Raw genomic sequence first — 26,730 nt, 5'->3', positions numbered from 1 at the left:
TAAATATAAGTGGCAATAAGAGTTATCCGTTTCAGTGGGATCAGATGATGATTTCATCGACTGCCACAACGCCAAGTTCAAGTACTAGCAGTTCTATGCACGATCTTCCAACGGGTATTTGGATCTAGGGACTAATCTTTAGTCTGTGTCGGTACATACGGACAGGGGTACCTCCTGCTATGGTGCCCAAACCCTTAGCGTCTCGTTGTCGCCTCACAGGAGAGTGCGATAACCCGTCAGAGAGTCTTCTGATAGGGTGGCCATCAGGACGGGTGATAGGTTATCCGTAACCTCCTCCTCGTCCTCTCGGTGACGTGGCATACGGCCCGGGCCTGACAGCTGGGATCATGGTCTCCGGACCTCCCCCGTGCTCTTATAGGCCCGGGGCCTCCACGTGCCCATGAGGGCAGGGATGCTCTCGGGTGGCCCCCACGGACCCGGACTCCCCAGGGAGGTCCGGGGCCGCCACGTGAGAGGGCCAGACCTCCACGGGCCTGACCGCTCCGACCAGCCTCGGGGGCCCAGACCCCCCTCCCCCCGGGAAGGGGTCCGGTGCTGCCACGTGCCGCCTCCGCGGCAGGAGCAGGGCTGGTCCTGCCACATGCCCGTGGCAGAAGGTCCTTCACGGGACTCCAGCCCAACTACCGCATTAAATGCGGGTAGGTGGGTTGGGCGCGCCCAAGTCAAAAGTATGGCCTACCACTGATACACACACGGGGCAGGTAGGCTGACACCATGGTAAGCCTGTCTGTTACCGAGACGGCGCGTCACTGTGCTCTGTGCGCGGGCAGACGGCGTGTAGTCCCGACACGGCGCCGCGCGCGTGAGTAATGATGGCTTGCTGCAGGTGTGCTGAGGCGTGCGCGGTAACAGTGCACGCTGAGGCGACGGCGCGGCAGGGTCAGCGCAGCTTCTGCGTCTGTCTAAGGGTCCTAACCCAATAGTGGCAGCACGGCTTCCACTGTTGGGTAACACTGACAGCAGTCACTGTGCCGGCAAGGCGGCACACGACCATATCTTGGCTGTAGATACACACATCAACTTCCCGATAGCGAGGACCACGGAGAGGAGTTGGAGATGAAGATCTCCATATCTCTCGTAGAACAGGCTCCTGTTGGTTGGGCCCACCTGTCGGGGCCCCGCACTGTGTAAGCGCACCCCTTAGTCTATAAAAGGGAGAGTGTACTCGTTAGAAGGGGCATCTCCAAAAATCTTATAGAACAAGCTCATGTTGGCCGGGCCCACCTGTCGGGGCCCCACTCAGTGTAAGTACCTCCCTTGGACTATAAAAGGGAGCGTGCACCCATTAGAAAGGGGAGTCCAACCTTACATCTCAAGCTCAGGCTCAATCCAGGCTTCCACAATCAATACAGCACCCAAGTGGACGTAGGGTATTACGCTCCGGCGGTCCGAACCACTCTAAAATCCTTGTGTCTTTCTTGCATTCATCCGCCCATTGATCAAGCGCTCCTAAGTCCCCTCTAAACCCATCCTTAACTAGGATTAGGCAGGTGCATTCCGCCACCCGGCTGGAGATTTTCTCCGATATTTGGCGCGCCAGGTAGGGGAAGTTAGGTTTGGTTTGCGCTTGGTCGAAGCTCAAGACCGCAATGGCGCAGGAAAACGGCCATCACGACCTCCTGCTGGGTGAGGAAGTGGCGTCCTCGACGCCACACGCCTCACGCCGTCCCCCATCTAGGGGGGCCGCGCGTGCTGCTCTGCAGCGCCCTGCGGAGCGGGCTTCCATGGCCCAATCGGTGCCTGCACCGAATGGGCCGCTCATGGCAGCCAGGGAGTTGCTTCGCAACCCTCCTGGTGAGGCAGCCTTGCCCGACGCCCAGAGGCAATGGCGTGACGACGTCGACCGCCTCCTCAACCTAGCACAGGCTTCCCCATGCTCAGCGAGGGAGGGGGGGTCTGTTTCCAGGCAACGCCGTCGTCAGGGCGGCGCATCCGGTTCTGTGCACTCACCATCAGTGAGGAGTGCACGGACCGAGGACCTCCGGGCAGAGCTCAACCGCAGACGTGCGGGAGAGGACGCCCGTGTCTCCATTGAGCGGGTGCGTGGTCGCCGGCTCAACATCGAGGGTCGTGACCTCGATGCCGAACTTGCTGCGGTAGCATCGACGCCGCAGGGACCTGTCTAGGCACCGATGTCCGGGGTGGGCTGCGCAGTGCTCGCAGACCACCTTCGCGCGGTCGCCTGGCCATCCAAGTTTCGGCCGCACCTGCCGGAAAAGTATGACGGGTCCACCAACCTATCAGAGTTCCTGCAGGTCTACATCACCGCCATCACGGCGGCTGGAGGTAACGACGCCATCATGGCAAGTTACTTTCATGTAGCCTTGATCGGGCCAGCCCGGACCTAGCTCATGAACCTTACTCCGGGATCCATCCAATCCTGGGGTGAGCTCTGCGCACAGTTTACGGCAAATTTTGCTAGTGCGTACCAGCAACATGGTGTGGAGGCCCACCTTCACGACGTGAGGCAACAACCTGGAGAAACCCTCCGGGCCTTCACCAAGGTACGTGGAACTATTCTGCGTATCTCCGATGCGTCTATCATCACGGCCTTCCGCCAGGGGGTCCGTGATGAGAAGATGCTGGAGAAGCTGGCGACTCATTAGGTGGAAACCGTCACCACCTTGTTCGCTTTGGCGGACAAATGTGCCAGGGCTGCAGAAGGCCGTGCGTGGCACTCTGCAACTCAGGCAGGACCCGCTCAGACAAGCGGGCCCAGTGTCGCTGCCCCTGGCAGCGGCAAGAAAAAGAACAAGAAGAACCGTGGCTTTGACAAGGCACGGGTCGGGGGTCCGGCCGTTGCTGCTGCGACGACAGGGGGCCAGAACTCCCGAGGCAAGCACCCACGTCAACAGCGCACCAACCCCAAGTCATGCCCTGTTCATCCTGGGGCTCGCCATAGCGCCAAGTGCCGCGAGATCCAGAAGCTCGCGGAGCGCCTTAGCAAGAGGCGCGACCAAGCCTCTAGGGAAGGCTCCTCCCCTCCGCGGCGGTCCGGCAGGGAGAAAGCCTCCGATGCCGACGCAGCCCCGATGGAGAGGGAGTTGGGGTATCAAACCCCCAACAAAGACCTCAAGGGTCTCTTCCACCAGTCCGACTCCAAGTCCGGTGGTGATGAGCGCCGCAAGAAGCTGTACGTCATGTATGGCAGCAGTTCGGAGCTCGTCTCCCGGTGGGACGTCAAGACCCTTCGCCGAGAGGTCCTCTCGGTGAAGCCAGGGACACCAAAGGCGGCGCCCCACCAGCGGTGGAAGAACACCACCATCTCCTTCGGGCCATCTGACTGCCCGGAGAACATGGCGGCCGCTGGTGTGCTACCGCTCGTCACGGCACCCACCATCACGAACGTCCGCCTCCACCACGTGCTGATCGACGGGGGTGCAGGCCTCAGCGTCATCAGCTATGCAGCGTTCAAGCACCTGCAGATCCCAGAGTCCAAGCTGGCTCCGTCGCGCCCGTTCTCCGGAGTGGGCCCAAATCCCGTGTACCCGGTAGGGAACATCTCCCTGCCGGTCACTTTCAGGACGGAGGACAACTTCCGCACTGAGAACGTTATAGTTCACAGTTGCGGAAGTCAACCTCCCCTTCAACGCTATCATCGGCAGACCGGCCCTGTACCGGTTCATGGCCGTTGCCCATTACGGGTACCTGGTCCTGAAGATGCCTTCTGCAGCAGGCGTCCTCACCGTCCAGAGCGACCGGGCCGCTGCCGTCGTGGCGGTTGAAAAACTCCACACGCTGGCAACAGGACTTGCCCCCGCAGCTGGCGCCCAGGGGTCCGACCCCTCAACCTCGCGTGCCAAGGCTCTGGCCAAGACACCAAAGGTCCGTCCGTCTGATACGGACGATGTTCCCGTGAAGACCATCCAGGTCGGAGCGGAGGCTTACTAGACCACCCGCATCGGTGGGAATCTGGGAGAGAAATAGGAAAGCGAGCTCATCGCTTTCCTCCGGGCAAATGTTGACGTGTTCGCCTGGGACCCGTCACAGATGCCCGGGATCCCTAAGGAGGTGATTGAGCACCATCTGAAGATCCACCCTGATGCTAGGCCGGTCCGGCAGAAGCCACGGAAGCAGTCCATCGAGCAGCAAAACTTCATCTGTGAAGAGGTCCGCAAGCTGCTGCAGGCTGGCTTCATCGAGGAGGTCTACCGCCCAGTGTGGTTGGCCAATCCAGTCGTGGTCCCGAAGGCTAACAGAAAGCTTCGGATGTGCATCGACTACACCAATCTTAATAAAGCATGTCCAAAAGACCCTTATCCACTTCCGCGAATAAATCAGATTGTAGACTCCACCTCCGGGTGTGATTTGCTGTCCTTCATAGATGCTTATTCTGGTTTTCATCAAATCAAAATGGCTAGGGATGATAGGAAGCATACTGTTTTTGTAACACTGGATGGTCTTTATTGTTATATAGTGATGCCTTATGGATTTCTTAATGCTCTACCCACCTTTGCTCGTGCAATGAACATCACTCTAGGTGATTTGGTTAGAGATATAGTTGAGGTGTACGTTGATGACATCGTTGTCAAGACTAGAGAATCAAATTCCCTCCTAGAAAATTTAGCTCAAGTCTTCGACAAGCTACGCGCGACCTCCACCATGCTTAACCCCGAGAAATGCGTCTTTGGCGTATCGGCGGGAAAGCTTCTTGGTTTCCTGGTCTCCCACCGGGGGATCGAGGCAAACCCGGACAAGGTCCGGGCAATCGAGGCGATGAGGCCCCCAGCGCGTCTCAAGGACGTGCAGAGGTTGACGGGGTCTCTTGCAGCCCTCAGCCGCTTCATTTCGAGGCTGGCGGAGAGGGCCCTTCCCTTCTTCAAGTTGATGAGGGGGTCCGGTCCATTTGCATGGACTGAAGAGGCAGAACGAGCCTTCCAGGAGATGAAGTAGTACCTCACCTCCTTGCTGGTTCTGGTCGCCCCGGACCCAGGTGAGACACTATTTCTTTACCTTGCAGTGACGGCTGAAGTGATCAGCATGGTGCTGGTCACAGAGAGGTCCGAGCATCTCCCGCAGGGGGCCCCTGTGGATCCTCCTGCAGGAGAAGGAGGTCCGGCCTCCACCAGTCTAACAACTGGCCCTGCTTCGGAGGGTCCGGCCGGGTTCCGATCCGGGGAAACACCTAGCGACCTGGGGTCCGGCGAGTCCCCAGCTCAAGGAGAAGGATCTAGTCCGGCTAGCAGAGTCAGGACCGTCCAAAAGCTGGTCTACTACGTCAGCGAGGTCCTTCATGAGGCAAAGGCCAGGTATCCCGAGACGCATAAGCTCCTTTATGCTATACTTGTTGCGTCCAGGAAACTCCGTCACTATTTCCAAGCCCACAAGATTGTGGTGGTGACCTCCTACCCATTGAGGGCCATCCTCCACAATCCCAACGCCACGGGCAACATCGCCAAATGGGCAGCTGAGCTCGCTGAATTTTAACTCAACTTCCAGCCACGCCATGCCATCAAGAGCTAGGTCCTTACTGACTTCGTTGCGGAGTGGACACCAGCACCAAGTGTCCCAGGAGGTCCGGACCATGGGTCGGACCCCCCACGTCAGGAAGCTAGGGATCCAGTGTTCACCGGACCCCACTGGACGCTCTTCTTCGACGGGTCCGCCCGCAACAAGAAGGCAGGGGCAGGCGTGGTCCTCATCGACCCACATGGTGAGCAAGTGAGGTACATGGTGCACCTCGACTTTGGGGCCACCAGCAACATGGCGGAGTATGAGGCCTTAATCTTTGGACTTACGGCGGCTCTGTCCCTGGGGTCCGGGAACTTCTAGTCAAAGGAGACTCCCAACTCGTCATCAGGCAGGTCCGGGGGGAGTGTTGCTGCAACAATCCCCAGCTCGCAGCCTACCTCATCCGTTTGAGGAAGCTGGAGAAGGATTTCGATGTGCTGGAATTGCAACATGTTCCATGCGAAGGCAACTCAGCGGCTGATGCACTCTCCGCGAGGGCATCGATTTAGGCATCCGTGCCGGAGGGTGTTTTCCAAAGACGTATGTTGAAGCCTTCCGCCCAGCCTGCCGACCTGGGCGAAGGGGGTCGGACTAGCACCTCGAAGCTAGCGGTCCCGGCGGTGCTCCATCCGTGGAACCCGCCAAGGGTTGTGTGCTCCCTCGAGGGTCCCGAAGACCTCAGGGGGCCGCGCCCAGTTTCTCAGGGAGGTCCCGATGCATGGATCTCTAAGGTCCGGGACTACCTGAAAGATAATTTCCTTCCTAAAGACCAAGCATCTGCTGAGCGCATAGTCCGGATGGCTAAGCGGTACATGGTGGTAGAAGGGGATCTCTACCGCCGTGGCGCCAACGGCATCCTCATGCGGTGCATCACCCAGGAAGAGGGCCGCGACTTGCTCGCGGAGATCCATGGAGGCGAGTGCGGAAGTCATTTTTCATCCCGCACGCTGGTCGGTAAGGCGTTCCGGCATGGCTTTTACTCGCCGACAGCGCTCCAGGATGCAGCTGAGTTGGTAAGGTCCTGCAAGGCATGCCAGTTCCATGCAAAATAGATACACACTCCAGCCCAGGCACTGCAGATGATTCCTCCCTCTTGGCCTTTTGCCGTATGGGGGTTGGATATCTTGGGACCCTTCCCTAGTGTAGTCGGCGGGTACCAGTACCTCTACGTCGCCATCGACAAGTTCACCAAGTGGCCGGAGGCAACCCCAGTGGTCAACATCACCAAGGGGTCAGCAACTGCCTTCCTCAAGTCAATTGTGTTCCGGTTCGGGGTCCCGAACCGGATCATCACTGACAATGGGACTCAGTTCACGAGCCAATACTTTCAAAAGTACTATGACGACATTGGCATCCAGCTCTGTTTCGCCTGTGTGGCGCATCCCAGGAGCAATGGCCAAGTCGAGCGGGCTAATGCTGAGATCCTTAGAGGGCTCAAGATCCGGACCTACAGCGATCTTGAGAAGCATGGCGCAAAATGGGTTGATCAGCTTCCAAGCATACTGTGGGGGAACCGAACCACACCCAGCCGGGCAACTGGGGAAACCCCTTTCTTCCTGGTCTACGGGGCCGAAGCGTGCCTTCCCCCAGAGATCACCATGGGCTCTCTGCGAGTCCAAGCTTTTGATGAGGACTTGCAGGAACAACAGCGTCGCCAAGACGTGGACCTCATCGACGAGCGAAGATGGCGAGCAGCAGTCCAAAACGCACGGTACAACCAGGCGCTCCGGCGCTATCATCAACGGTTCGTGCATAGTAGGGAGCTCTAGGTCGGGGACCTAGTCCTAAGGCGGATCCTGAACCGAGAGGGGCTGCGCAAACTCTCCCCCAGCTGGGAAGGGCCCTTCAAGGTGACAAAGGTGTGCCGACCCGGATCTGTTCGTTTGGCTACGGAGGAAGGCATGCAACTACCCAATCCATGGAACATTGAGCACCTCCGTAAGTTCTATCCTTAGGGGCCTAGTTGAGAGGAAATTTTTCCTTTGTAATTGGTAGCATCTCTGTGCGGACTAGGGCGGTGGAGGTCCGCCCTCGTAAACCCAGCCCCTGGCGAACATCGCACAATCCTTCTGTACCAATTCATTAAGGAAAAGTTTGTTCTCTATGCATCTTTAAGGCTTACGCGATCCTATTTTTCTTTGCTTCTCGTTACGCTAACCCCCCGCATGGTCCTTCACATCTGTGGCATGCCCGAGGCCTATTTCGAGTTGCTACGCTGCGTCTCTGCCCCAAGGCCTCTGCTTCGCAGGAGAAAAGGGACCGGTTACCTGGGAATTAGCTTTAGGGAAACGTGCTCGTTCTTTGCTGGGGTCCAGGGTCGTGTAGCCACTTAGCCTGGTTCCGTACCCTAAGCCTACACGCCCTGCCTCCCTAGGATGAGTGCCGTAGTACCTCGAACTACAGACCCAGGGAACCGGACCCCTTTAGTCCTCGAACCCAGGTCCTGGTGCTCTGTCTTGCTACGCAACTCCATAGACCCTCCCTGGCGAAGTCCGGGACCTCATGGGGACGTCTACTAAGCGTTGATCCCAAGTCGTATGCAGGACCTCGATTTTATGGCAGCTAGTCCCGACCATCGCGACTACCTCCCAGGGGGCCAAGGGACCTCGGTACGCTTGAGAACACATCACAGGATCGACAATTGGAAAAACAGCTAAGTTTTTTCAAAACACATAAATGCATTACTGATAATGTACATAACATACATTACATCACAAAGTTATATTACAGAAACAATAAAAAGATACTACTCCTATTGTCCAGGTGGTCCGGAGGAGGCTCCTCCTCTTGTAGGTCCGGGACGGCGCCGAACACGGGTCACCACCATGTCCACTGCCTCCTGCACACCTTCCTGTGCAGCGGCCGCCTTTGCCCGGACGGGACAAACCATGTCCGGAGTTAATGAACAGGCGGGGTCGTGGCTTCGGAAGCAGGTAAGGATGTACTCCGCCATCTCTCGGGCGACCGCCCGTCCCTCTGTCTCCAGGAGATCGAAGATGGCGGCCTCCACGTGTCGTAGACTTTCGGCGGTGGAGTCCAACGCCGGGAGGACAGTGCCGAGTGAGGGTGGGGCCTCAGCGACTTGGATGGGACTTAGTCCGAGTGCATCGAGGGAGGGGTTCACTTCATCGACCCACCTCACGATCCGAGCAATGCTGGCGCTCCGCTCCGCCAGGAATTCCTCCACCTTGGCCTCCCTCTCCTAGAGAGCCACCTCCCGCTCCCGGAGCCTTCGGGTCCCGGCCGACAACTCCTCCTTTACGACCGCCTCCTGCTCCTGGAGCCTCTGGGTCCGGGCTGACAACTCCTCTTGGTGGGCGGCAAGGTTGGCCTCAACCTTCGCCACAGCCGCCTCCCGCTCCTTGACCAGCTCCATCACCACCTTGGCCTGGTTGGTCAGCTCCAGGGCGGTCTTCGTCCTCTCCTCCGCCGCGTCCACCCTCATCTCCGCCACGAGCTCCCGCTCGATGGCCGCTCTCTCCAGCCGGGCAGCTGCCGCCTCCTGGTCGAGAGACCTCTGCAGCTTCTCTTGCAGGTCTTCGCGCTCCCGCGCGAGCTCGGCGCGCTCCCCGGCGTAGCGGGCGGAGACTGTCTTGATGCGATCCCCCAGGCGGTGCTCCCAGCTGGAGAGTCGGAGGCGCTCCGCCTCCAGCTCCTCCCACTCCTGGCGGATACCCGCCTCCAATTCCTCCAGTGCCTGCTGGCTCTTGGCCAGGAGGCGGGGGAGAGGAACCTTCGCGGGGCACGGGAGAAGATGCCTCCCGTACACCACCTCCGGCTCCTCCTCCTGCGCGGGTGGAGTGGTGGTGCTGGCGACCTCCGCGTCCTCTGACGCTGCTGCCCCTGCCGGTCCCACGGCCTCCTCTGCTGCCGGCTCTGCTGGAGCGGCCTCCGCCGTGGTGCCCGGTGCTGCCGCCGCTGCAAGCGCCTCGACCGTCACAGCGGGACGGGCAGCCTCCTCCTGAGGTGCGGCTTCGGGCCTTGGGGGAATGGCCTCCGGCTCCGGACCTCCGGGTCCGGACTGTACCGGTGCTGGCGCGGGTGGAGACCCTGCTGGTGTTGTCGCCAACCTCCCAGCAGGGGAAGATGAAGGTACTGGCTGGGGGCCGGACCCCCCAGCTGGAGCGATGCCGGCGGATGTGCTTGATGCGTCCGAAGAAAGGGGCCTGTCATACACCAATGGGGTTAGGGCCCAGAAGTCAAATGGAAAATGAAAAATTCCAAGAAGACCACTTACACAAAATCGTACCACTCCCAACCGCCCAGGGCGATTGGCGGGACCTTTTTTCCCACCGAGGACCCCCCGGACCTTTGGTGGAGGTCCCCGGTCACTCGCGCTGTTGGCGGCGGGGGCGGGGTTTGCGGCCTCGGCTCCGGCGGAGGTGGTGGTGTCGCTAGGCGCTGCGACGTCGGTGGCGGCGGAGGAATCTGCTGCTCCGGAGAAGGCCGCCGCGCTTCCTCCGGTCTCCTCTCTGGCTGCTGGTGCTGCGGCGGAGGTGGTGGAGCTCTGCTCTGCCTCTCCACCTCCGCCGTCTTCTGGCATTTGGGGGCTGGCTCCCCGACGAAGGAGCCGTCGCCGCGCCGAAGTCTCCGGGACTTGGACCCCTCCGCTTGGCTGCTCCGCGTGAACGCCGCCCTCTGTGTCTCGTCGTCCCTTCGGGTCGGGACGGCACCCGCATTGTCCTTGTGGCGGTGCTCTGGCACCGGCACCTTGTCTTTTCCCTTCCCGGTGGGGGCCAGACCTCTGGGACTTGGCCCCTCGGGACCTTGGTGGCGCGCTGCTGGCGGTCGAGAGAGGCGCCGGGGATGTGGATCCCACGATTGGGGTCGCCTCCCAGCTGCCGGACCGCCAGGCCACCCTCGTCAAGGGTCGGCATCGACGCCAGGACCGTCGATTGCAGCGCCTGGTCCTCGCACAGGGCTTTGATCCTACTCGGGAGGACCAGGGATTCCAGGCTGAACGCCTCGCCGGTCATCGCCCGGAGCGCTGCCTCCAGCTCTGCCCTGGAGAAATCGGTGCCGGGCCCCCGTGCGATCCTGCAGCAGTCATTGGGCTCTGTGTACATACAGGCCATTCTGGTCCGCTGCTGCAGGGGGGCGATGTGATACCTCAAGAAATCGCCCAACGCCATCATCGACGTCAGGCCGCCCCTTGCCAGCTCCTTGATCCGGTTCCGCACTGGGACCAGTTCCGCCGGTAGCGATGGCCTGGCCTTCCAGGTGCTCCGGTCGCTGAGGGGCCTCTCCGTCGGCAGCTCCAGGCGGTCGTTGGCGTCGGCCTTGGCGATGACCCAGCCGTCGCGCCAGTCCTCCCACTTGGCGCTGGAGAAGGCGCTAATGTAGGAGCTGGCCGTCGCTTGCTGGAGCTGGAAGTAATAGGCGCCGACCTCGCGCCTACTCCTTCCCGACCAGACCAGGGCATAGAAATGCCTGAAGATGGCGGTGCAGGGGCGGACCCCCACGAACATCTCCATGAAGTGGGCGAAGACCACCACGAGAAGGACGGAGTGGGGGGTGAGGTGCTGAAGCTGAAGGCCGAACTCCTCCAGGAGCAGGAGGAAGAAAGAGGAGATCGGAGGCACCAACCCGCACATGGCGTACGAGTTGAAGAGGACGAATTCCTCCGCGGCAAGGTCGCGGAGGGGGATTTGGCCGGCCCGGATCCTCCCGACGAGCTCTGGCATGGTCCATCCCAAAAGGCGGCGCACCGAATCTAGCTGACTCTCATGCTGGAAGCGGCGGGGAAGACGGAGAGAAGACATGGCGGTGAATGCTGCGATTGCGGGGGATGGATCGCAAGGGAGCAGAAAAAGGGAGGGAATGCCGAGCGCAAGGAAGCTGATTGCAAGGTGTGTGCGGAGACGAAGGGGCGCTGCGGCGTCTGTTGAAGGCAAGAGCAAAAAGGTAGCCGTTTCCTTCGGCGCCTACCTTTTATGTAAAAGCTGTTCGCCCTCTCGAGCTCTACGGCGACCGAGGAGCAGCCGAACGGCTGCCTGCACTAGGCCCCCTCCTCTCACACCCAATGACTGATGGGCCCGGGCCCGCCAGTCAAAGGAGTGGCCGCTGGAGGCAGGAGGGAAAGGCGGAATCCGAACCGCCCGAGCCACGGGATGGGCTCGAAGAAGACGAGAATCTGAACCGCCTGACGCGCAAGGCGCAGGCGGAGGACGGGCCCCTCGGGGATCCCGCTAAGGGGGAAAAGACATCCATGCCCTTTCCCGGTGGGAACAAGCTGTCCACCCGGCGCAATGCTGGGATATGGCCCCACCTGCGGGTTCGTTCCTCACCCGAGGTGGGCCCGGGGGCCTCTGTCGGTACATACGGACAGGGGTACCTCCTGCTAGGGTGCCCAGACCCTTAGCGTCTCGCTGTCGCCTCACAGGAGAGTGCGATAACCCGTCAGAGAGTCTTCTGACAGGGTGGCCATCAGGACGGGTGATAGGTTATCCATAACCTCCTCCTCATCCTCTGGGTGATGTGGCATACGGTCCAGGCCTGACAGCTGGGATCATGGTCTCCGGGCCTCCCCGTGCTCTTATAGGCCTGGGCCTCCATGTGCCCATGAGGGCAGGGGTGCTCTCGGGTGGCCCCCACAGACCCGGACTCCCCAGGGAGGTCCGAGACCGCCACGTGAGGGGGCCAGACCTCCACGGGCCTGACCGCTCCGACCGGCCAGGGGGCCCGGACCCCCCTCCCCCCGGGAAGGGGTCCGGTGCTGCCACGTGCCGCCTCCGCGGCAGGAGCGGGGCTGGTCCTGCCACATGCCCGTGGCAGAAGGCCCTTCACGGGACTCCAGCCCAACTACCGAATTAAATGCGGGTAGGTGGGCTGGACGCACCCAAGTCAAAAGTATGGCCTGCCACTGACACACGGAGCAGGTAGGCTGACACCACGGTAAGCCCGTCTGTTACCGAGACGGCGCGTCACTGTGCTCTGCGCGCGGGCAGACGGCGTGTAGTCCCATCACGGCGCCGCGCGCGTGAGTAATGATGGCCTACTGCAGGTGTGCTGAGGCGTGCGCCGTAACAGTGCGCACTGAGGCGACGGCGCGGCAGGGTCAACGCAGCTTCTGCGTCTGTCTGATGGTCCTGACCCAACAGTGGCAGCACGGCTTCCACTGTGGGGTAACACTGACAGCAGTCACTGTGCCGGCAAGGTGGCACACGGCCATATCTTGGCTGTAGATACACACATCAACTTCCCGATAGCGAGGACTACGGAGAGGATCTGGAGATGAAGATCTCCATATCTCTCGTAGAACAGGCTCCTGTTGGCTGGGCCCACCTGTCAGGGACCCGCACTGTGTAAGCGCACCCCTTAGTCTATAAAAGGGAGAGTGTACTCGTTAGAAGGGGCATCATCAAAAATCTCATAGAACAAGCTCCTATTGGCCGGGCCCACCTGTCGGGGCCCCGCTCAGTGTAAGCACCTCCCTTGGACTATAAAAGGGAGCGTGCACCCGTTAGAAAGGGGAGTCCAACCTTACATCTCAAGCTCAGGCTCAATCTAGGCTTCCACAATCAGCTCAATCTAGGCTTCCACAATCAGCTCAATCTAAGCTTCCACAATCAATACAGCACCCAAGTGGACGTAGAGTATTACGCTCCGGCGGCCCGAACCACTCTAAAATCCTTGTGTCTTTCTTGCATTCATCCCATTGATCAAGCGCTCCTAAGTCCCCTCCAAACCCATCCTTAACTAGGATTAGGCGAGTGCATTCCACCACCCGGCTGGAGATTTCCTCCGACAGTCTAGATGATATCGGATATTTGGATGCTAATTAGAGAGACTAAACATGAGCTAACCGTAGAACCAATTGTATAAATGGAGACTAATTCATGAGATGAATCTATTAAGCCTAATTAATCCATCATTAGCACATATTTACTATGGCACAACATTATCAAATCATAGACTAATTACGCTTCATGGATTCGTCTCGCGAATTAGCCTCCATTTATACAATGAATTTTATAATTAGTCTATATTTAATACTCCTAATTAGTGCCCAAATATTCGATACGACGGGGATTAAAGTTTAGTCCATGTAACCAAACACCCCCCAAGGCTGCAATCAACACGTACACTTCTATCGTGTTCTTTGTTTGGTCATTGTATCCACTGCGGTTATATCTGTTACAAATCATGGACAGTCGTGATAATGTGGTGAACCAATTTTACTTACCAATGCAACCGGAAGCCCCCAATTTTCTTGCCAATACCATTCGTGTAGGCATTGCAATTAATGCTGTTTTAGTACAAAATTTCAGTACCTGGCTAAAATTTGGTGGCACCTCCTAATCCTTCCACTGTTTCAAAATGTAAGTCGTTTCAGTTTTTTTTTTCTAAGTCAAACTACTCTAGTTTTAACCAAGTTTACAGAAGAAAATGCACTAGCATCTATAGCACTGAATCAGTTTTGTTAAAACTACCATGGAATATATTCTATCAGTGCATTTGTTTGCTCCTCCTTACATCCCTCAATATAAGGCACACACGCAATTGAAATTTCAAACTTTAAAATATTTTACCTAAAACTAATTTAGTATAACAAAGACTTTGTCTTACAAAAATAAATAATTAGATTTGTGTTTAAAAGTACATTCATATGGCTATAATTTTGTTGCTACAAATATTATAGTATGGAAGAACAAATGTTAGTGTGGGAGACCATGCCTAATTTGACCACGCCTTATATTTTCGAATAGAGGATTATTTTATATATTAATATATTTTTCTATGAATTTGATCAAACTTAGAGAAGTTTGAATTAGTTTAAAACTAAAACGACTTACACTTTGGAATAGAATGGGTATCTCCTAAGGACTAGGAAAAAAAAAGCTCTCGGGCTGTATGGTGCATGCATCTTCTGATTTTCAGTGCAACCAAGTAGCGAAAAAAAGTACTGTGGTGCACAGCTCACATGCATATTAGGTTGGAACATCTTACTTAGTTACTTGGTAACAGCAAAGCATCTGTCAAGCAAGAAGCTCTGTCACTCTTTGTATTAACACACACTTTGTTCCTCCAACCTTTGCTTTCTTTGCACTGAGGAAACACTTTAGATCAGCCACTGTCAGTAAACGCAGCTCACCTCTCCTATGATGATCGACCACCTGAATGACAAAATGAAGATATTAAAAGCAGCAGATTATCTATATTTAGGTAATTTATAAGGAAAATGCAAAATAAATGGCTGTCACCTTTGCTATCAACTCTTCACTGGCAACATCTGGCTTTGCTTTTGTCCTTGTTGAATTTAAGAGATCCTTGTCAACTGCCTTTGCTCTTGACTTTGAAACCTTTTTATTAAGGTCATCATTCTGATTATCTCTCGCCTGAAGGAATTCAATCCAAGTTTTTAGTTCATTGAATTGATCAAATCACAAGATATATAATTATATAGTTACAGAAGATTATTTTTTACAAGAGGAATTTTGATTAATCACCTTTATAGCAAATTCATTTTTGACAACTTCTGGAATTGTTTTCTGTGTAGTTACAGCAGTCAACATTGTGTTGCCAAGGTCTTGGTTTGCCTTTCTCTTTGCTTCTGCAGTTACCTCATTCTTGGCAACAACAGAATTCAATTTTGTGTTTGTTACCTTTGTGGTAAGCACATTTTTCGCAATGTCTGGTATTGCTTTTGTTACTTCTTGGATACTTGGTGTGTAGTCTTTACTGTGCAGAAAGGTAACATGAAATTTAGCCTTACAGAACTAGTAACCATGCTGGACCCTAATTCATGCTAGTCAGGAAGCAAAACATTTATAAAGCAAGCTATTAGATTACAAAACACATTTGGATAAGTCAAAAATGGTTTTCTGCAAATTTAATTACAAAGTTAGCTTCGAAACAATTGTGAAGAGTGGATTTGAGACACTCAAGACATGGGAGGAACAACCTACGGCATAAAAGGAGCAAAAGAAGTCCAGAATTCCCTTTTCATGTCATCTGCATGGAAGACTAAGAAACAAGTGCAAGCTGCCACTCTGACCCTTGTAATTGCCATTCTGGAGCTCACATAGTAATACAAGTGACTAACCAGCAACCCAGAAGGTGAGGTAGTTAGTGGAGGCAAGAAGCACCCTTGTTAGCATGAATTTTACAATATTGAAGCACATATATTCACAGCACCACCATCATTTAAATGAAAAGGCTGGCAGAATTGGATCGACCCACATGACCGCATGCCGCATGCTCCCGCCACAAATGTTAGCGATATGGGGATCGATTGCCTTCCTTCTCTCTTATTCATTGCAACAGATGAGCTCTTCCCTATCTACAAGAACAAGTGGATTTCACCCTATCTCATGCTTTAATCACATCCAGCTAGTTTGCAGAATTTAGGAAAGCCTTAAAATTTGAAATTTACTCAATATTCTGACTGGATGGCCATGAGTGGGTAACACAAATTGGACTACAAAGGATAAAACCAAGCAATAGAATCATTGGCCTGCACTTCCCCTTATTAAGTACATTGAGTTGCACGGTTTGTCTAAATTACAAGATACCTATGAGCCTATGTTACCTCTACCTCAAATGGTTTAAAGAGATCTAAAGTGTTTTTTTAACCTTCTATTGATCAAGGTTCATATTTTTTTATTTGCAATTTTATTATTTGTTACAGCTAACAGCATTTCTGATAACATATAAAAAGATAAATAGACTTATCTTCCTTCTTGTGTCCAAATTCTTTGTTTCTAAATAGTCCTGTTGGGCTGCATGGTAAAATAAGGAACATTAGATACTTTGTCCTTCAATGATACGTGAAGACAGAACAGTTTCATTATTAATTATACTTCTCGTAATTCGTCCACCTCCATGACTTCTGGCCTTCAGTAACTCTGCATGATTTCTTCCAAGATTTTCGGAAACCTGTAATGATGATTCAGACATGCTGCTAAAAATTCATGCTTCCAAAGCATGCACATTGGGAGTTGGGACCATTACAAACTCTAAAGTTATTTTGACGTAAAACTGGTGAAGTTGATTTATAGCTAAAATCCAATTTCAAAATGTTTCTTATTTGTTTCAAAACTACAGTCTAGCACTACACATTATGAGGTGGCGTAAGGGAATCATTCAGATAGACAGCAAGTTTGATGTACAAACTGGAGAAACTACAGGAATTGACTGCATTCCAAAATGCAGGCAAACCACCCTCTGAAAGACAAAGAAAAGATCAATAATACATACAGGCAACTAACAACCTTAACAAAAAAAAAGACACTTTTTAAACCCTAATCCACTGCTGCCACATGAACAGATCCTGTTATAGTTATATGCCGCTGCTGGGGCCCGCATATGACAGTACTCATTTGGCAAATAATATTTGGTCATGTAAGTTATTCCTCTGTCTATGAGTGAGTTATTCCTCTGGCTAAGAGCTAAGTCCATACCTGAATGACTTGCATGTCAAGAATTGCACTTGATGAACTAACAGGATTAGCGTGATTTGCTACAGCATCAGGATGACTTGATTTGTTTGAATTATCAGCATCAGGATGTTCTAATGCAACAATGGTTAGAGGTAATGTAAGGGAGAAATGACTTTTATTAATGGAACAAAAGAATTTATTGAGAAAATGAATCAACAATGCGGTCAAGGTAGATTTGCATGCATTTATAATTGTAATAAACTGATAATACTTGCCTGATGAATGTCTCAATTTCCTTTTTTCTGCTGGTTTACTTCTGCTGAACGAAGGCTTCAACAGAGTAGCTTGTGCTGCATAAGATTTTAGCACAGAGCAATAGATTTCCTAAGTCTGGAACACAAATATTACATCATAATATATTCTGATTTAGTAGGAGTTAGTTTGTATCTCCCTCTTCAGATCATTGAAAGATAGGAGAAAAGATGGGACAACTAATAGGAAAACTGGTCTTCAGTGAGGTTACTATATTGGCATGCCATGGTGGATATTTGGCCACAGAGAAATAGGAAACTCTGACAAGATGCCTCCGAACAACCGTCTTTGGAAAAGAATGCTTGATTCAGATATGGTGCTCCCAAAAAAAGGTTTCTACAAAGTTTTTAGAGCTTGCAGAATTTGAAACACATTGGTTGAAGAGTAGTCTTAACTGTTGTATTATCAGATTGGGCAGTTAAGCACTCAAGTCCTGTGGACCTTGTTTACCCTTCAAAGTTTGACCCTGTAGGATCTGTTGTACAAATACCCTAGTCGCATATGAATATATTCAGTAGGGTCCTCCCTACTGTTCCCCTAAAAAATCCAGTCACACCACAATTATGAATGAACAAAAGATAGACAAACCAACCCTTCTTAGATAGGACTTGCATACTGAACTGTTGCTAATGAGAAACATCATCAATTAACTTGACCTAATTTATTTGTATATCTTGATGATAAAAAAAATAGGCGAGCAAAATCTGGTCTTACATTTATATGAACTGTTTGGAGTAACCAGTTGTGATTGAAAATCATCATTGATAGGACTTGCGCCACTGAGGTTGGCATTATCACCCGAAGAATGAGCTGCCTTGTGAACTTCAGTATTCAACAATTTTGCCCTCAACGAACAAAGGACAGCAGGTTTTGGGGTGCGAAAGTCTTGTAGAAGGAAAAAAAATATATATCATTTAGCTGGTGATAAAAAAAAAATCAGTCATGCAAACATGTAAGTTCTTCCGGGAAAATGTACCTAGAATAAATGATTGACCTTTGGACATGATATTTGTATGACCTAGATCAAGATTCTCAATATTATCGTTTTTTGAACTGTGTAATATCAGGTTACTTGCAGCCTTATCCCAAGTAGGCAGAGTTGAAGAGCAGTTCAGTAGAACCTGTTCCTGTAAACAACATCGTTCAACAAGAGCATTATCTTTGTATGCTCCCTATGCATAACAAAATAGAAAGAAATAAAGGCTATCATAGTTAAGCAAGAGCATTAACTTTTATGACAAATGAAGAAAGGATATCCTTTGATAGCAGCAAAGATATGTTGGCATAACATGCAAAATATGTTTAGCTCCTTTGAATAGTATGATGAGGAAAAAGAACTCAATCTGACGCAATGAGTTACAAAAGACCAACTGATCGAACAGTACCTTAATTATTAGTTTATTATGGCCAAAGAAACTCCAAGCTGAAATAAGGAGAAAAGCTAATTAGGATTCAACAAGCTACCATTCCAGCGTGTATAAATATTATTTTCCAGAATCATTAAGAAGATACTCAAGGGTGTCCTTCAAATAATAACGACAGAAAAAGTAGGGAATATATTGCATCTTTAGTGTGTTAATATCTGTGCAGTGTGCACAAATCTAAACAACCAGATGCACGAAGACAGATGAAAGTTCACATGGACTAATTTCACAAAAGGAAGCAACAGCACACTCTTACCTTTCAATAATTCTACAAAGGACTGCAAGGCAGACATTGCCTTAGATACTCTTATGGATTTTAAGGCTGGTTGAAGCCCTGGACCTTGGAGAACTAATGAAGAAGGCCACCTACTTATAAGTGAAAGAAAGCAAATCAAACACATATTTAGATAAATTGGAGAAGTGGAAATGTTCAGCATACTAATATCATCACCACAACATAATGCAAAGAGGATATTAAGAAAGCGATAACCATTTCATTTCCAATGAAGCTCCATCTGTAAGTTTGACTGCTACATGATAATTGTAGTCTGTATCTAACCCATGCTGCAGAGCAGAAATTATGTAAAATGAGGGGAAAAAAAGAGTCATCCAGAGAATCTACTCTTAAAAAGAAGCATAATATTAAATAAGAACAAAGATCAGAAGGCAAGGAAAATAATGTGTCACCTTAAATAGGCAAAGCTCAATAAACTTGTCCAAGCACTGTTCTGAGGGGAGCATCTTGCTATATCCTACAATAGAGGAAAACGAATCTTTAAAAAAATGAAATATAGTTCCAACAAGTAAAATAATATGAAAAATCAAAACTACCAATCACATGGCCTTCCTGAAGTGCTGGAAGAGTTGTACAGACTGTTAGAAAGTTACAGATATCCAAAACTACTTCATTGCTGTGCTGAAACGTTTCAATGATATTGGGGCTAGCAACATCAGAGATCTAGCAGCAACACATAGAATTCGTTAGCTGGAACTATTTTTCTTCTCTACAGTGGAAAGAAAAGGAAAACTGAAGGATACCTTATGACTAGTGTACCGAAACGCATCAGGTGAGACAACAAATTCAAAATCATCATTCCTCCCCAATCGGACTTCCTGTAGCAATTTGACCAGAAATATAATAACCACAATATGTAACAACCAGCATCATAATATCACGAGTTTATGCTTTATAGCATAAAACAACAAAAGGTAGAAGCAATCTACGCAAAGCATTTAACAAATGAGTAGCAGCAAACAACTTAAGGGAATGTAACAGAGAACTAATTATGTAGCACTAACTAAATTTATATCTCCAAAACTGTCTGCTCCATTATTTTGAAACTTTTATAGTTGAACCACGAATAACTTTTATATATCTAGTGACCATATAAGTCTTCTAGTTTCTGCATAAGAGAAGATTATAGCATTTGCATGTCAATGCTCAACTGGAATCGGATGGCAATTACAGGTTCATGATCATGACACTGCACCAAAACGTACAGAGTTATGAAGAGAAGAATTATCAAGTTGTGAATATTACTCAAATAATCAAAGACAAACAATCACTTCAATTTTAAAGTTTAGAGACTATTGATGTTTCTGAACAGTCTATGATTTATTTTTTACTAAAAGTTCGTTAGCTCAAGCTGCATCAGAGTTTCAACATACTAGCTAACCAAATGGGCGTGTGGACACATACTGTACTCTGATCATTCAACTGTTGCACGTGGTTCAGTGGTATGGTCACGCACGCCGCATAGTTAACCATTTCTAACCCATTATGCTTGTGGTATGTTCAATGCCAAACACCTGGGCTTGTGCACAAGCTGAACTGTGATCATTCAACTGTTTTGCACGTGCTTCAGTGGTATGGTCATGTGCACTGCATTATTAACCATTTCAAACCCATTTTGCTTCATAAGCTTCAACTGACAATCCTGACAAGTGATATCCCAATATGAATGCAAATTTCCAAACATGGAGCAGGCCCATGCCATCTATTTGCCCAAATAGAAGCATGCAAAAATGCATTATTCAGGCCTCCATAAAAGGGCGAAAAATACGTTACCACATTCACTGCGGACAGATCAGTCCTCTCTTCACTCTGATGAAACTTGGAGTCCACGTAAATACTCTCTCCCAGACACGTCCATCCATGTTCAAGCATCATGGAGCGCAGCTCGCACCCGACGGCTTTCGCGACCAGCTCACCCGAGCATACCAGCTCCTCCTCCTCGCCCACCTACGAGGCCAAGCAGCGTACGTACCGAGCGCGAGCGATAAATCGTTACAAACGGAGCGCAAAAGAGTGCCCATCGTATTGCGGAGAAACGTCGAGCAGATGAGGGGCGCGGGAGTACAGGACGCGCTCACCGTGGCGCCAGGGAACGCGGCCGCGATCTCGGAGACAGCCTCGGCCGCCTCGCGGGACTGGCACCCCTGCAACAACGACCGGGAGCACGCGTGGTTGAAAACACGTAGCCACGAACGGAAGCGTCATGCCTGAGGTGCGGGAGCGGAGCGGAGCGGTAGTGCGAGACCTGGAAGACGAGGAGCGCGTCGGCGGGGGGCTGGGGGAGGCACGCGAGGCGGTGGCGGCGGGAGAGCCTGCAGCAGAGGATCTCGAGGTCGAGGGCAGCGATGGGGGCTGCGGCGGCGGAGAGCGAGAGCTGGCGGAGGAGGAACGGCGGCAGCGGGGATGAGGAGGATGGGGAGGCGGCGGCTGCGCGGACGAGGACCTTGTTGCGGAACATGCCCTTCTGCAGCTGCTCCGCTTCGTCCCGGCCCCGGGGGACTTCGGGCTCCGGCGCTGGTTTCTGCCGCAGGACCTTGCGTGCGCCGACGAATTTCTTTCGGAAAAATTAATTTCTCTAGCATAGAAAAAACAACGTTTTCGAAAGGGAAAAAATCCACTAACTATTACAAAATTTTAATTATCAAACGTCAACTTAAAACCGGATAACAAGTATCATCCACCTATCGAAACCGGACAAATTTAACCTTTTAGATATTTTCAAAAATAATTTTATACCTTTTAGAAAATATAAAATTTTGGTAGATTAAAAAGTTAAAACTAATTCATTTTAAATTAGAAAAATATGAAAACCAGTACCAAATTTTTTCTAAAAATGTACTTATTTATTGTTGCTTTTATTTGAATCTTGTTTATTCAAAAGTAATAGGCATAACTAGCTACAAACAAACAAATACTAAGAAAATAAAAAAATTGGATCCAAATAGGTGACCTTTTGGAACTATCACTAAAGAAAAAGTCGAACCTGAAACATTACTTGTACAAGGAAACGTAGAAAAGAATAGAAAATTTATTTGGAATGATCTGATACCATATGAATAGTTTCGAGAATGAATCATGTCCATATTTTGTAGGAGGTCACATGGACTACCAATATACCATACAATTAAAGATACCACAGTCACAGTGAACTTCTTAAGAGACCGCGCAAGAGTGAGTAGTAGCAGGTGTTATTTCATTGGGAGGAGCTGTATTTTAATTTTCTTGAAATGCTGTGCAGGTAGTAGTAACTTCATCAGATCTTTCGAAAGCACAGATGCGTTCTTGCGGCACGGTCACCAGTCTTCAAGGCAGAGCTCTTTGGGGCTATGAAAGAGAGCACGAGCACAGCGGTTGTACGAGTGGATGACATGGAGGCTGATGTTTTCAGGGCTTTGCTCCATTTCGTGTACACTGACACTTTGCGGGATTGCCACAGTGTGAAGCAGCAAAAGGAAGCTGCCATGGCTCAGCATTTACTTGTCGCCGCAGACAGGTACAACCTGGAGAGGCTCAAGCTGATTTGTGAAGAGAAGCTGTGCAAGCACATTGATACAGGCTCATAGTCACCGGGGAACTGGAACGCCCTGCGTTCCACGTTCCGGGACGGGAACACGAGAACATTTTCGTTCCCGCAGTGTAAAAATACATCCCAAGTGCTGTTCCCTGTTCCTCTTTCCTCGACGGTGACTATATAAAGGCTCCGTTGCGACCATCTTGGCACTAGCTGAGCAGCACAACTGCTGTGGGCTTAAGAAGGCATGTTTGCAGTTCCTCAGCTCCCCATCAGTTCGGAGTGATGTCATGGCAACAGATGGATTTGAGCATTTAGCTAGAAGCTGCCCCTCTGTTCTGAAAGACCTAATATTCAATGTTCCTACTCGTGCGCCTGTGAGTGCTGGAGAAAAAAGTCAGGTGGACATGGGTCAGCATGGGATGTTTTCATCTGGAAGGCGAACAAAGTATTGCTACCGAGTACTAGTACTACTAGTTCTACTCTTAGTCTTATCTTTAAAAGGAAGCAACACACTCTGTCTTGTTTATGTTTGGTTGCCGCATTCTTCATGGGTACAATTATTCACTGAGAAGACAAGCTACTACCTAGTAAGCAAGAAGTAGGCAATGCACTTCTCTCTTGTTTTCTGTTTGGTCGGTACATTTGTGTGGCCTGAGAAGACAAGCTACTATTAAGTGAGACTCTAATCTAGTACCTAGTAAGCAAGAATTAGGAACAATTGCGCAATATGATGAACGATTTGTACTACCTGCAAACCTCTACCTTAGCCTGGAAGTATTGTAGCTCTTGTCTGTCTTTTTATGTATATATAATTCTTACTTTTATTTTTATTGTTGTGTCTGAGTGTATGTGCATGCTATTAGAATTAATCTTCTTGTCTAATGTAAGTGTGAATGTGAAGTGTGTGTCCTTTCAAATGCATGTGTAGGTCAAGGAGGCAAGTGCTACTCGAAGAGTCAAGTAGATCAATTTGAACTCTAGAATCCAGCTAATTGCGTGAGCGAGCCCACTCTAGTGTGAAATCAGTTACATGCTTCTTTATAGATATGCTACTTGCTTTGAAAATATGACAATGAAAAGGAGGAAATGGTGCTAGTTGTGCTCCAGCACAAAAATTCTTGAGTGCTTCTTGTTTTGTCCTATGAGCAGGTGTTTATGTGTTTCTCTTTTGGTGATCCTGGTGAAAAAAAAGCAACACATGCACCTTCTTATGTTAGTATGGCAGCTTGCTGGTTCAGCTATGGCATGATTATAGTACTGTTATATCAATTGACATAGGCGTGCTTTTTCTTGCCATGGCACATTCTTATAGACATACATAGTAATTTTGGAAAACTATTGGTGCCTTCAGAGAATGTCTGATTGAACTTCTGTGTTTGATAGTTGCTCAATAATGCTTACCATTGTTGCTGCCTGGATGAGCTATCATTTCTTGAGCTTTTATCTTTATAGCAGTTCCGAATTTTAATTATTCTTGGTGCCCTTGAAGTCCAAGACGACATTTCTTTTGCTTTATCTGTTACTGAGGGCTTGTTGTTTGATCATGGCTAATTTTAATTATTGTCAGATGTCCTTGAAGTCCAAGACACATTTCTTTTGATCTGTCTGTTGCTTGTCGTTCACTTACGGAAAGATGATATATGTTGCTAAACAATGCATCCGGCAGGTTGCCATGAGGTTGCGCCTTTTGTTCAGTACAAAGTTTCATCCAGGTTCAAATGGGGCACAATTGACGACAAGGGTAATATCTAATGAAGAGTTTCTTTCAGTCACTGGTGACAGACTTATGCATATAAGATTTGAAAAATTCTTCATAGTTCCATCTTGAAGTGATGCTAATTTTCAGGTTAGTGGAATGACTCTACAATCCTAACATCTAAGAACTGTTTCTGTCCTGTTTTATCATTAACTTTCTCTAGAAGGTAATGCATTGCACTTTTTCAATGTCCTTTGCTTCCATGAATCCGTAACTAGTATTTTTCACAAGTTGACAGGCTTCTTTACGGACATGTGTACTATATGTCTATATTGTTTATGAGTTCATCATTACCGATGTTGATTCCCGCAATGAGGGAGAAGCCCTAGGACACTCTTCTAAAACTGGCATATATAAGCAGTGGCCGTCCCCCAAGATGACGTCGAGCATTTGGGCATACATGGTTAATAATCAGGATTGCCAAGAAGTTATGGGTTCAGAGTGGAGGCGAACCCAATGGTCCTGTTATCGCTTCTCTGAACAGTGATTTTTTTAGAAGCTAGCTGCTCTGAGAAGCAGCTACCTAGAGAATCCTCTGACAGGAAAAGCTAGGTGTTTGGCAGCTCTGGTTTTTATCCGGAAGGATTGTTTGTCATGAATATGCATTGACTCATACACCTCTAGAGCTTATTATGGCTCTCCCTCCGATCCAAAATATAGTTCGTTTTGGGTTTTTTAGATTCATAGTATTTGCTATGCATCTAGATTAATGTATGTCTAAGTGCATATCAAAATTTATGAAACTAGAAAAGCCAAAACGAACTATATTTTAGAACGGAGGGAGTAAATTGCATAAGGCACTTTTCTAACTTGTTGAAAGCAAGGCTCTCCCTGTGAAGTTTCTCAACAATCCTAGCACCTGGCACCTATTAGTGTTCTGATTTTTCATTAATTTTCTCTTGCAGGTATATTATAGTTTTAACAATCGTGATGAGTGCTAGTTATATTGATGAATTGATAGTATCATATTGATGATGTTTACAGTGTTCGGTTATGGACAGATTGAGCACAAGCCAATTTCAGAAGGCCAAGACTGGACTGTACAGGCAATCGACATGAGCAAATTTCTGGTGCCACCACTTGTCTTCAGCAGCAACTTCTCTTAAATCTGCATCGAGGATTTCTTTGTCTCCGCTAACATCATCTGTCCTATTATTTTTATATTTTCTTTTCAGAAGATGTTCTGTAATTTGCCTATTCTTTTACCCTGCCCTTAATAAGTTGGACGTTCTGTAATTTGCATATTCTTTTACCTTGTCCTTAATAAGTTGGAGTACCACCTCCCTTGTTCAGACAAGTGAAAGAAGAAGAAAAACATATTTTCTTTTAACTGTCTGGAACGCCATGTTTACATGACTGGAGGTAGTAGATGGGATAGTATACTATTATTGAAAATGATAAATTAAATCAAACATAGGTGATGTTTCACCGCAATCCCTGAAAAAAATATTTGGGATCGAGTTTGTTACAATGCAGCCCTTCTCTCTTTCTTGAAAAATCTCTCTGTTTGCTGGTTTCAGTTCTGTTGTGCGCTGGGCTGATAGCTGAATCTTTATGAACTCAGAAGTTAGCTGGAGTAGTACGATTTGAAAAGTATCATCCTGATTCCCGAGGAACCGGTGACTTTGTCTATTAAGACCTGACGGGAGGCACTGGAAATTCGGCTTTGTCCTTGACGAAAATTTGGCTCTTGGCACAAGATTCACATGCAATGGCAGCCAAAAAAAGAAACTGAAGATCCACCTGTTGTGTTTGAGCAGCTCCATCTCTTTTGCAATGGCATTATTGCGCAGATTTGATCTTTGGAAATTGAAATGGACAGGAGCCACCATTGAAGGTGCTATGTACCGTCTTTCACGGGATTGTGCGAAATAGGAAGAAAAGATCATGTTCGTGCTCCAGATCAGAGTCATTATCACAAGAGGAGAACCATCAACTTCTGAATGACACACATCTTGACGCTGTAAATATTTTTTTATTCTGCATTATTTCACTCACTAAATTTCCACTCTTGTTTTGGTGGACCGCCGGGATCCTGAGGGAGCAGGTGGCTGTCGCTTCGGGGCTCCGGCACGAGAACGTGGTCCGGCTGCTCGGCTACAACATCACCGCCGACCTCCCCGTGCTGCTGTACGAGTTCGCCGGCGTGGGCACCCTCCACGACGTCCTGCACGGTACGCGCTGGCTCCCTGCTGCTCAGTCACAAGCAAAGAACTCTCCAGCTCGCTCTCTCCCTGAACGATAACTAAACTAACCGCCACTGGCAGGGCCGAGGGGGGCGCCGGCCAGCAGCCGCCAGCCGCCGGCGATGGTGACGCTAGGCTGGGAGCCTGGGAGCAGCGCGTGCGGATCGCGCTGCACGCGGCGGCGGTGACGCACCAAGGCGTCCGGTCCGCCAGCGTCCTGCCAAGATCGAGGGCTTCAGGGCCAAGATCGCCGAGCACGACGTGTTCAAGCAGCAGCTGGCTCCCGACGATGCTGCTCAGGACCTCACCGCAACCGCGCTCTGGAATCGGGCCGCGATCGGGTACTACCACCCGCAGTAACTGTCCTCGTCTCCCGTCTTTAATTAATTT

General features: G+C 50.0%; 2 protein-coding genes across 2 annotated transcripts; one reads left to right on the top strand and one right to left on the bottom strand.

Annotated features, from left to right (window-relative positions):
* Positions 1-13,974: 13,974 nt before the first annotated feature.
* LOC112872691 lies at positions 13,975-21,396 on the bottom strand. The gene is made up of 18 exons (XM_025935762.1): positions 21,130-21,396; positions 20,963-21,028; positions 20,658-20,831; positions 19,628-19,702; positions 19,421-19,547; positions 19,277-19,341; positions 19,080-19,153; positions 18,846-18,955; positions 18,551-18,588; positions 18,142-18,292; positions 17,880-18,050; positions 17,129-17,203; positions 16,875-16,984; positions 16,275-16,350; positions 16,147-16,193; positions 14,922-15,155; positions 14,676-14,810; positions 13,975-14,588 (listed from the first exon to the last, which is right to left on the bottom strand). The coding sequence occupies exons 1-18, from the start codon at positions 21,340-21,342 to the stop codon at positions 14,451-14,453; spliced, it is 2,079 nt and encodes a 692-aa protein (XP_025791547.1). The 5' UTR covers positions 21,343-21,396; the 3' UTR covers positions 13,975-14,450.
* An 856-nt stretch (positions 21,397-22,252) lies between these two features.
* Positions 22,253-26,700, top strand: LOC112872872 (PTI1-like tyrosine-protein kinase 1). Its single transcript, XM_025935908.1, has 5 exons — positions 22,253-22,439; positions 25,139-25,224; positions 26,202-26,328; positions 26,422-26,465; positions 26,566-26,700. The coding sequence occupies exons 1-5, from the start codon at positions 22,253-22,255 to the stop codon at positions 26,698-26,700; spliced, it is 579 nt and encodes a 192-aa protein (XP_025791693.1).
* The last annotated feature ends 30 nt before the right edge of the window (positions 26,701-26,730 follow it).

This window comes from Panicum hallii, chromosome 9 (assembly GCF_002211085.1).
Source record: "Panicum hallii strain FIL2 chromosome 9, PHallii_v3.1, whole genome shotgun sequence".
Classification (NCBI taxonomy): Eukaryota; Viridiplantae; Streptophyta; class Magnoliopsida; order Poales; family Poaceae; genus Panicum; species Panicum hallii.
This window is presented reverse-complemented; position numbering and strand designations above follow the sequence as displayed.

Coding starts and splice junctions, on each gene's coding strand:
- LOC112872872 (XM_025935908.1), top strand. CDS start 22,253: ATGGAGGCTGATGTTTTCAGGGCTTTGCTCCATTTCGTGTACACTGAC. Junction 22,440..25,138: donor GTGCAAGCACATTGATACAG/GCTCATAGTCAC, acceptor TGATGTTTACAG/TGTTCGGTTATGGACAGATT. Junction 25,225..26,201: donor TCGACATGAGCAAATTTCTG/GTGCCACCACTT, acceptor CTGAGGGAGCAG/GTGGCTGTCGCTTCGGGGCT.
- LOC112872691 (XM_025935762.1), bottom strand. CDS start 21,342: ATGTTCCGCAACAAGGTCCTCGTCCGCGCAGCCGCCGCCTCCCCATCC. Junction 18,293..18,550: donor ATAATAAACTAATAATTAAG/GTACTGTTCGAT, acceptor TGTTGTTTACAG/GAACAGGTTCTACTGAACTG. Junction 15,156..16,146: donor ATTTGGACACAAGAAGGAAG/ATAAGTCTATTT, acceptor ACCTTTCTGCAC/AGTAAAGACTACACACCAAG.